This window comes from Ricinus communis, chromosome 3, assembly GCF_019578655.1.
Source record: "Ricinus communis isolate WT05 ecotype wild-type chromosome 3, ASM1957865v1, whole genome shotgun sequence".
In the NCBI taxonomy this organism is placed as follows: Eukaryota; Viridiplantae; Streptophyta; class Magnoliopsida; order Malpighiales; family Euphorbiaceae; genus Ricinus; species Ricinus communis.
Window position 1 is genome coordinate 23,478,424 of NC_063258.1, and position 10,842 is coordinate 23,489,265.

General features: G+C 30.9%; 3 protein-coding genes across 5 annotated transcripts; 2 read left to right on the forward strand and 1 right to left on the reverse strand.

Annotated features, from left to right (window-relative positions):
* Positions 1-894: 894 nt before the first annotated feature.
* Positions 895-1,584, reverse strand: LOC8265767. 3 transcript variants are annotated; one of them, XM_025158998.2, is made up of 2 exons: positions 1,188-1,584; positions 895-1,114 (listed from the first exon to the last, which is right to left on the reverse strand). In XM_025158998.2, exons 1-2 carry the CDS (start codon positions 1,436-1,438, stop codon positions 1,069-1,071), a joined length of 297 nt encoding a protein of 98 aa, XP_025014766.2. In that variant the 5' UTR covers positions 1,439-1,584; the 3' UTR covers positions 895-1,068. The 3 variants fall into 3 exon arrangements, with proteins under 3 accessions (XP_025014766.2, XP_015580375.2, XP_002528390.2); XM_015724889.3 differs by having other exon boundaries at positions 895-1,094; positions 1,188-1,581; XM_002528344.4 differs by having other exon boundaries at positions 895-1,100; positions 1,188-1,567.
* A 1,138-nt stretch (positions 1,585-2,722) lies between these two features.
* Positions 2,723-5,700, forward strand: LOC8265768 (nuclear pore complex protein NUP43). The gene is made up of 5 exons (XM_002528345.4): positions 2,723-3,466; positions 3,558-3,627; positions 4,309-4,543; positions 4,759-4,832; positions 4,915-5,700. Exons 1-5 carry the CDS (start codon positions 2,835-2,837, stop codon positions 4,966-4,968), a joined length of 1,065 nt encoding a protein of 354 aa, XP_002528391.2. The 5' UTR covers positions 2,723-2,834; the 3' UTR covers positions 4,969-5,700.
* Positions 5,701-7,160: 1,460 nt separating this feature from the next.
* Positions 7,161-10,350, forward strand: LOC8265769 (50S ribosomal protein L35, chloroplastic). The gene is made up of 3 exons (XM_002528346.4): positions 7,161-7,586; positions 7,760-7,876; positions 10,132-10,350. Exons 1-3 carry the CDS (start codon positions 7,326-7,328, stop codon positions 10,207-10,209), a joined length of 456 nt encoding a protein of 151 aa, XP_002528392.2. The 5' UTR covers positions 7,161-7,325; the 3' UTR covers positions 10,210-10,350.
* The last annotated feature ends 492 nt before the right edge of the window (positions 10,351-10,842 follow it).

Below are 10,842 nucleotides of genomic sequence, written 5' to 3' on the forward strand. Positions count from 1 at the left end.
AATAAAATAGTCTAGTACCTATTTTTTGGGTAGAAGGAATTTGATACAAATAAAATATGGCTAAATACATAAATGGATCTTTAAACTTGTCCCATTTTTACAATTAGTCTCACGATCTCAACTTTATGCCCGTACATTTTACGCCATCTAAATATATGTAAATTTGAATAAAAAAATAGTATATTTAAAATATAAAATAACTGTTAAATATATAAATGACCCTCTGAACTTGTCTTATTTTTACAATTGGCTCATAGAACTCAACTTTAATTTAATTGGACCTCTCAACTTTATGGTTGTTACTTTTTAGATCCTTCAACCACAGACATTAAGGGCGTGTATTTTACGCCATCTAAAAAAAGCATAAATTCAAATAAAATAATATATATTTTATTTTATTTTATAAATTAATGAAATAATTTTAATGTATAATAAACAATATATTAAAATTAATGGAACACACTTTTCACAAGAGATTAATCCAAAGCACTTAACTTCCATATGTGAAGGATTTAAATATAACAATTCGTGAAGTTCATATGAGTAATTGAATCAAAATTGAGTTTATGTTGCCAATTACGAAAATAAGACAAGTTCAATAGTTTAATTATATATTTTACTATTATAAGTAATATCATTAGTGATAGTATTAATTTTTTATTATTATCGTTAGTGAAGGGGTTAAAAATAATAACCCGTAAAATTGAAAAATTTAATTGAATTAAAATTGAGTTCAAAAAGCCAATTGCAAAAATAGAATAAGTACAAAAATCCATTTATGTATTTAGTTATATAATATTTATTAGAATTCAAATTATTATTTTTGCAGTATGCTATGTTACACAGTTCATTGAGTTTCCCAATGAATAAAATGAATAAAAAAAATAGTAAACATATTTTAATACTAAAGTGCAATTAATCACCGTTGAATTTCATGGTAAACAAACATTCCATCTCAACAATGAATCTAAGTTTCTTGTTCTCTTGAGATGGAAAATATAAGGAAAATACACAAAGGAATAACAGCAAAAGCTGCAAGTTTTAGCAAGTCTTCACTCTCCTTTGAGATCACTCCAATCCTTGACCAATCTCCACTATACCTAAAATAAACAAGCTGTAATCATATAACCAGAGATACAAAAACAAATAAACAAACAAACAAACAAAGAAGAAAGAAAAAGGCTTACCCAGCATCAATGAACCCTAATCCAAACACTGCAATGGCAGACTTAGCAAGAGCTCTGTATGAAATCTTTAGAGGAAGGATGGAGTTTTGTTGTTGGGTTCTTGAATTCTCAGGAGAATCTTTCTTCTTAGCTACTGTAATAATAATATACTTCTGGCCATTTTTCTTTGTAGGATGATAAGGAAGAGAAGAAGAAGAAGAAGAAGAAGAAAGGCTGTTGTTGAAGAAAAGGGTTGTTTTCGTGGCTGCCATTACATGAACATTTGAGTTTGACTTATCTTATCCTGAACATCTGGAAGAGAATTTGTCACTGCCACTGCCATTTTGGAGGGTTACCTCAAAGGCACACATAAGAAGTCGAATGGGCCGTGAACTATATAACTAAACCTTATTATAGTTTATACATTTCTAATTAAAGTTGTCTTCGGAAGACAACTAAAAGTTTTCTAAGTTAATTCGATGCTATATAACCGTTTTTATATTTAATTATAAATTTATATTATAAAAATTTTGATAAAATTAAAAAGATGTTTAGTTCAGAAATTTTATAAAATTATTAGTTATTTCTCACTGAATAATTATACGAAGCTATTTGTTAAGATTTAAAAATTAATAATTGATGGTTGATTTAGTCGCAATCAGCGGCTAATTATATCGATTTTATTTTAATTTTTTTTATAAGTTTCAAATTTATTTAAAAATATATTTTTAATTTAAATTTATTAATAATAATTTATTTTAAATTCATATAGTATAATTAATTTTATATTTATAATAAATAATTATTATTTTAAATTCATATTTGTAGTTAAATAATTACGACATCTATAGCTAAGACACCAAAAATTATAAACCTTCAATTAGTGAAATTTAAAACGTAATTCTTTTTTTAAATTAATTTTTATAAATATTTTTAAAAATAAATATAATTGAGCTAAATAAATTAATATTTTTATTATAAATTATTTAAATTAATTTATATTATTAAAAATAATATAATAAAATAAATATATTTTTAAAAATAAATTATGACTTCGATGATCATTTAATCTATTAGCAATAACAGTCAATAAAATTTTACCAAATAATTTAACTTATCAATTATTAATTATTAACTGCATTTATTGACCAAACCAAATAAATTCTAATATTTAAATAAATCATTAAATTTTAGTATACTTCAAATAGGAGAAGCATAATTTTCAAGTACCTTTCTATAATAAAGATGAAAAATAATTCTTAATCTAAATCTTTTCAAAGAGGTGCATCTCATGATTTTAAATTACTCTTTTACAAATCAAACATAGAACTGATCTATTCATATTAAAATATATCGATAACTAAAATCTTCATGTTATATAAAAGTATTAGGTAAGAACAAACTGAGAGGATTTCCTGCCATAGGATTAAAGTCATTGCACTCTTTTTGTAAGAATATCTTTTACAAATAATTATTTTCTTTAAGTGTTACGAATTGTTTTTCACAAAAACAAATAAATTGCTATGGGTTTAAAAACAAATTTGATAAAAATAATTCTTAATTTACTAAATTAAAAAGATTTTAGACCTGAAAGAGAAGACCGACAGTCACCGCCAGACTTAACCTTGCGCATTTTGAAACAGAGAAAACCCTCCAAAAACCCTAACAATGGCAAAATCAGTAGAAATCCAGAGACTCCCACAATTCAAATACGTAGACTCAATCCGATGGCTCCCATCACTCTCTCCATTCCAAAGATCCATAATCATCGCTTTCTTCGATTCTGACACCGACGCTCCCTCTCTCGAAACCCACTCTTTATCATCCACATCCTCGGAAACCCTAACTTTAACTCCACTCTCCTCATGGACCCCGCCTTCTCGAATCTCCTCCCTCAAATCAACCTCATCCCTCATTGCTGCCGCCACATTCTCCGGTTCCCTCCACATCTTCCCCACCGCACAGGAATCCACGTTGGAACCTCCGAGAATGTCGGAGCTACTGGGCGGCAGGGAGTTTCATGTGGGGCCTATTAGGGGAGTGGATGTGATGGAGGGAGGAGGGAGTGAAGTTGTGAGCGTTGGGGAAGATGGGAGAGTTAATTTGGTTAGGGTTTTAGGTGAAGGCAAAACAGGAATTAATAATTGTCAAAGGGTTTTTGATGGGAATGGGTTGGTTTCTTATAGTGCTGTTAAATGGGCTTCTAATACTGAATTTGTGACTGGTGGGTGTGGGTTTGGTCTTCAATGGTGGGATTTGAGACGCCCTAATTCTGCTGTTGCTCAATTTAAGGGTATTTGGTGCGTGTGTATTTCGTTCTTAATTCATTTTAATAATTCATTCTAATTTTAAGCGCAATCTTGATTTTAAATAATTCATTTTAAATTGCAGGGATCAAGGAATGTCTTCTGGGATCATACATTCCATTGATATTCATCAATCAAGAAAGTACACGTGTTTAGTAAGATAGCTGCTCTATTAATATCTTAATCCTCTTTAAACCTTTGATACATAAATAGTATGAATGATCTCTCTATTGGGTTTTTGTGGCAGATACTTTCTGTTTTATGTACCTCCTGTTATTGTTAATATTATTAGTTGCTAAAATTTGTTATAACTGGTGGTGATTAATTTGGCTGTCTGAAGCAATAGATAGTACATGTGCTTATGATTTAGTGATTGTAGGTGGCTGTGCTTTATTTAACTAGAAAGCATGATACTGGATGTATGCTTTTACTTGAGAGTTTTTATGGTTCAGTACTGTAATTATACTTCAGCATTATAAGTATGTCATTACTTGCCTTGTTTAGAAATTTATCATCATGCCCATCTATGTGTTACTTGTAGACAACTTAGCTTGCTCAAGTCAACATGTTTATATTTTTAAGTTTGTGAGATGGAGCATTATTCAGTGAAAGTTTAATTGGGCTGTATGATTACTTGCACAAAGGCATCCTGTTTTGATAACTAAACATTTCCCTTTTAATATCTAATAGATTTGCATTAACCTCAACAGAACAGTTCAAATCTCCAACCACACTTATGCATTGCGGTCTGAGAATTGTACTAGCTATACTGTTATTTTGTGATGAGATGGTTCTGTTGAGGTTGAAGATTATGCTGATAATCTAGTAATTTTTAGGCAGGAGGTTCATCAGGTACTGTATTTGCCTGGGATCTGCGCTGGAAAGACCAACCAATTGTTCTTTCTGGGGTCGAGTTAAATGACACTGCAACCCATTCATTGTCTGAAAGTGATGTTTGGGAGGTTCAGTATGACTGCTATACTAAATCTTTAAGCAGTAATAGCTCGTCCTCACGCATCTTACCTGCGATGATCTGCTCAGAAGATGGAATCCTTGCTGTCATTGAACAAGGTAGGGAGTTCCTGCCGTGACTGTTGTTTAGCTATGTCCTATTGTTGTTTCTTCTAGTTAAAGATGTTTCAGTTATAGTTTTAACATCAATATCTTGCTTTTACAACTGTGTTGCTTATTCATGGAATGAGTATTTTGTTCTTTGGAAATCAAAAGTGCTCAGTCACTTAAGCCAAGACTGACGATATATGTTTTATATATAACTGCTGCATCAGGTGAGGAACCTATTGAGCTTTTGGCTGAACCATGTGCAATCAATAGCTTTGACATTGATTGTCAAAACCCTTCGGTATGTAACCTGAATGGTTTGAATGCTGTGGAATCTTGGAATGTGATGATGTATTTTTGATGTTCTACATAATATTGTGCAGGATGTGATATGTAGTTTGGAGTGGGAATCGATTGCCATAATATCAAGACCTTGATTGGACTTGGAGAAATCAAGCTCTAGTCGGGACTTGTTGAACTTAACATTTCTGAGAGTAATGGTGTAGAGCTTGGTGCAACCATCTGGTGTTGAAGCACTGCATCATGCCTGTGGTAGGCAGATAAATAGAGTAAGGTTTTGTTTATTCTCTTATGAGGCATGCTGGTGCACTTCTTAGTGTATCACCATATTGTAATCCCCAAGTCCATCACAAATGATGCAATTGTTGCTCATGGAAATTACTAGGTTGAGCTGTATTTTATCACTAAACATCAGCATTACCCCATAGAATTAGTACAATAGATAGCAGTACATGAAAAGCACTTACTGAATCAATCATGTATCCAGTTGACATAACCTTGAGTTGCTGACCATTTCATTGCGCCTGCTGAAGTTGGTTTGCTGTTTATATTGATACTACCAGATGCAATCGGATTTTTGCAGCATCTGTTTCTGTCAACAAAAAGTTACTGCATTTGCTCATGAGATCACTCAAAGCCTTGTCAAGTTTTTACATTTAAGTGGTTTACATATAGCAAGAAATTCTTTTACCAACGCTGATTCCATGGGTTCTCTTCTCAAATTAAGTTTTTAGGTTCTGAACTTGGCCTTATTACAGAGTATTGTTATGTCAGAGGCGATTCTGGCTTAAAACTCTCTTGTGAGATTGCTACTAATGCTTCTTATGATTGCACCACCTTTAATATTAATATTAACAATTTGGAGGCTATTGTGACTTGTATCAATGGCATTATTGCTAATTAGTGTGTGTTTTATTTGAACAGAGGAAAGGGGGGCTCAGATTTGGACTTTACAGAACTAATGTATAGCATATTATACAATTTAATATTTTAATTCTTTTAAGAACTAAGTGAATGAGAAAGAGGAAAAAAAAGAACTTGTCTGCAGTTCAATTTATGCCCTGCAAATGCAATTATCTGGTTTTTTTTTCAAAGGTTTTAATTTGTTATTATGTAGGACAATGAGTATTAAAGTCCCTCAGCCATGGTTTTTAATCTATAAATGTTGTATAAAACTAATAAAATAAAATTTAGAAAATAAAGTATTTATATATAAATATATATAAGACAATATTCAGAAACTTACCTTTTAAATTATGAAATTATAAATATCAATAATTAAACAACTAATAAAATTAGTTATATTAAATAATAAATTAAACTTAATTTTAAATATTTATCTTATTAAAATTTATATATATAAACCTAAGAAGCACAAATAAAGACACAGGACATCAACACGTTAATATGGTTATTTTTAAAGAGAAATATGTGAAATAATAGAATTAATCACTAATTAAATTTTAAATTTTATATTTTTTAATAATTTTATTTATTTATTTTAAATTTTAAAATAAACATAAGCATCTTTTAATTTATTTTTAAAAAACTATCTTTTTAATAATAATATTTAAAATTTTATAACGAGAAAAATGACATAACAAGTTAATTTTGCTAACTAAAAATTACTAAGTTAAATAAATTATTATATTTAGATATAAAATATGTGAAAAAATGATAAATATATTTAATATTTTTAATGATAATATTATTAAGTATAGAATAAATTATTTTTACTAATTTATAATTATTATTCTTATAGTGAAGATAATTGACGTTACATGTTATCTTTTTATTGTAAAACTTAAAAAGATATATTGTTGGAAAATATTTTAAAAATAAATTAAAAAATTAATATTTATTTTAAAATTTTAAAATAATTGAAAAAATATAAAATATAAAATTTTATTAGTAATTAGACCGCAGTAATATATATTTATATATTATATATTTAAACTATAAAATATATAATTATTCATGTTTAAACATTATAATGTACTTTTACTAATATCCTTTGCATATTTTTAAATTAACTTTTTATGTCCTTGCAACTAATATTTTTAATATTTAATCTTATGGACTTATTACTTTAAAATAATTAATATTTTAAATATTAATATATCTAATTTTTTCTGACAATAGTTTGTACAACTAGAAACAAATTGAAAATTAACTTTCTTTTAAACAGATACTTTTGCTAAATGCAATTTCAAAAACATACTTAGGAGTGCTAAATAAAAATGGGTAAAATTCAGATATCTGCAAATGCCTTAAACTGGGAAATTACAGTACCTACCTGATCTTAAGAAAGAGAGAAGATGGAGACAAACCATAAAAGATCGTAAATAACAAAAAAATACACAACGTAATTGAGCGGACTCCAATTCACTGCTCCTTTTATCCACACCATAGCTCACCACGTCACACCCTTATTTTTCTTTCTTTCAATCGCATTTCCTTTAACATCACCAAAGCAACAATCTAGCTTTAAACAATGGCTTCCTTGACCATGTTGTCTTTCAGTTTGAAGTTATGCCCTCTGCAATCTCCTCCAACAGCTCGACTCTCTTATGGGTCTGCTCAGCTTTCGCCTTTTAACAATTTGAACAACTCCTTAAGACTCGGTTCAAGTCATAACATTTCTGGGTCTCATTCAATTTTCTATCAAAAATCATCTTCTATCGCTACTCTCACTCAAAAGTTTCAATCTCTTACTGTTTTTGCTGCTAAGGGCTACAAAATGAAGACCCATAAGGTCAATTTCTATCTTTTTCTCTCCCTCTCTCATTTCTTTATTTGGGTTTGGTTTTTGTTGCTTCAATTCTTTGCTGTAGATTTCACTGAGGCATGTTTGTGTGTGTGTGTGTGTTTCTTTTTTTCTTAAATTTTTAAATTTTGGTTTTGAGTTTTATGAGGTTTTGTTAATAGGCATCGGCAAAAAGATTCAGGGTCACAGGTAAAGGGAAAATAATGAGGAGGAGAGCTGGGAAGCAGCATTTACTGGCCAAGAAAAACACCAAGAGGAAATTGAGACTTTCCAAAATGGTGGGTTCTCTTCCTACATTCCTCTGATCCATTTGCCAGTCTAGAATGAAAATTTCAGTTTTTTTTGTTTTAGTACTGTATTGTGATATTAATTCCTTTAGTAATTGTCTTGTCTTTACATGATTGCACTGCATCTGTCCTATGTATTTTGCCTCCTTATCCTATAGGATTATAGACATCAGCTGTATGTAATATCAAATTGCTCTTGAAATATTTGCAGTTTCTTTCTCAACGACTTCTTGTTTTTTTTTTAAATCGTGACAGCTTGTTTGTTAATTTTGTTAAATGACGAGAGGAGAGGCTTGTGTGACCAATGAAGCAGATGTCGGGTAAAATCACTTTGATGATACCACATAAAGGAAGTATATTTGGGGGATAGGAGCATGCACAAATTACTGAATGTGTGCATATATCAATAAGGGAAGTTTTTTTTTTTTTTTTGTGGGTAATTATTCGCCAGGAGGTCCTGCACACCTCAATATTGCTGGTTGATAATTAATTCAATAACAGAATGGCATTTGGTATTAATTTGATCAAGTGAGCATGAAGGAAGTGAGTTTCATCATCTAGAGACATTGGATTAGTTGATAATAATGCCGATGTTATGTCAAATGTACAGGAAGAAGATAAGCATATGCTTAAACTGGAACTTCTTGTGGTCTTATATCATTTCTGTTATAACCATTAGAGATTAGACCATATGTGCATCAAGTAAGAAATGCGGATTGAAGATTATGGGGTTCTCAGAAAAGCAGAATGATGTAACAATAGACGTCATATTTCCAGATAGCTAATAGAGATTTCTCTTTCGTACCTTTTTGGATATTTAAATTGTTGCACTTTCAGGGTTGTTGATGTTCTGTTAGAGTGCAATGTCTATCAGTGAAATATGATGAAAAAGTTATAATGGTATATTGATATTATAATCATGAGAAAATAATTGGATTTGTTTGGCTCTTTACATAGGAAGAAATTGAATTCCAGGTTACAGTAGTATGCATGGGACTATCTCTTTCCCTCTTTTGCAAGATATCAAGGTTTTGCTTACTTATTATCATCCTGAGAGCTGGACTCTTTATCCCCCTAAGTCTATGGTTTAGAGAAATTTCAGAAAAATTAGAGTTATAGATGCTTCTGATCTTTCTGATACTTCCCCTCCTTTAATTTTAACGAGGAGGCTGAAACTTAATAAGTTACAGGTTCAGGAAGTAAGTTGCTAAAGTTGATAGCATGTTGCGCACAGGATAGTAGTTTGCAGTTTTACCAATTTTCTGCTTGATGAAACTACCCTACCTCTGTTATGCAACATCTTGGGTGTTTCCAGGTTTCCCTGAGTTATGCCTGCGATAATTTTAAAGGCAGAAGCTAAGTAAGACTTCTAGAGAAATTGAAGTGGTTTTGCATGTCAAACTGTTCAAGGAAGATTGTTTGGAAGAGTGCCACTTAAGAAAATGGATATGTTGAGGGGATTTTATATTTGCTTGATTTTTTGGGGATTTTGATAGGTGCTGCTTCTTTTCAATTTTCTTTAATTGGGATAGGCTTTCATAACAGGTTAATGGTTCCTCGTGCTTCAAACTTTCGAGTTTTAAACTAAGAATCTGGCAGCTGTTGGAACAGTACAACTGCTAAGGGCATGTAATGAACTTGAGAGCATACATATATGTACAGACTCATGTATATGCGTTTGTTTGTTATCTGCATGCATTGTCAATGCATCTCGTCTCCATGGAGATGTTGCATATCTGATTTGCAACTAACAAATGGATAAGTGCATGATGTCTTTTATCATATATATTACAATGCAACGCTTCATAAATTATAGAAGAGTCCCTTTGAATTCCTTTCTAAACTATCTTGCTGCGTGCAATGAATTGATGACAATGTTGCAAAGGACTTGAGCTAAACTTAGAGCTGTTTACTGATTAGCAGCAAACAAATAGGCGTTTGCAGGTCTAGTTTACTTTTGCACAAAAGTCTCCAATTGTACCGATAAAGGGAATTTTGTATCGAAACTCTCTTGTTGTCATCAATGCTATAGAATTTAGATCAGTTTGATTATGCTTCTATTTTTTGGTTTTACAATTTTTACATTCTTAATTCTAACTTTTGAGGTTCTGTAGTTCACCTATATGACTAAGCATATTTCTTCTATGTTTAAGTATCATTGTGGATTTCATAGATTTTGGATCAGTATATTGGCCTCCATGTAGAAGTGTGTTTTCATAATTTAACATATTTATTATTATGTGTAGCACCCAGTCAGCCGGAGCGACTATGACAATGTGATCGGTGCCTTGCCATATTTAAAAGTAAATAGAAAAGCAAAGTAGTGGTGATATTTATGTTCGCGGGCAGACTCACAAGTGGATTTTTTGATTTCTTGTATGCAAAAGACAAGTGCTCTTGATAACCTTATTCTTCAAATGTACAATCTTGTCAAGTTCCTTTGAAATTCTTATATTTCTTTATCATGTTAGGCAGCCTATTCTCCTCTTCGTTTCTATGGCTCACAATCTTTTGAAACTGAAATGTACGCTAACAGGCTTCCTGATATTATATCTATGAAGAATTTAGAAGATAAGAGATGAAAATGAGAAAAAACAGTACGGAGAAAAGATGATCTGAATTCATTCACAAGTACGATTTTACATTCTCAGCAACTGAGCTATATAGTTACAAAGGGAAGTGACTGGAATGGGTATCATGCATTAGAACAAGGGGCAGTTTTCATAAGCTTTGATCCATTTTGAGCATATAGATTAACTTGGTTCTTTTGACAAATTTTGTCAATAGCGTGTATGGTATATTGTCATTGCAGGGAAAAGCCATCATTCAATCAAAGAAAATCCTCCATATTGGGGTTGGAAAATTTACAGAGAAGAAATATACTCTTTTTATGCCTGTGACTTCTAAAATTAGAAGGTCTTGTCATCTAGGTGAATGACTGATTGGAATCAAGTTAG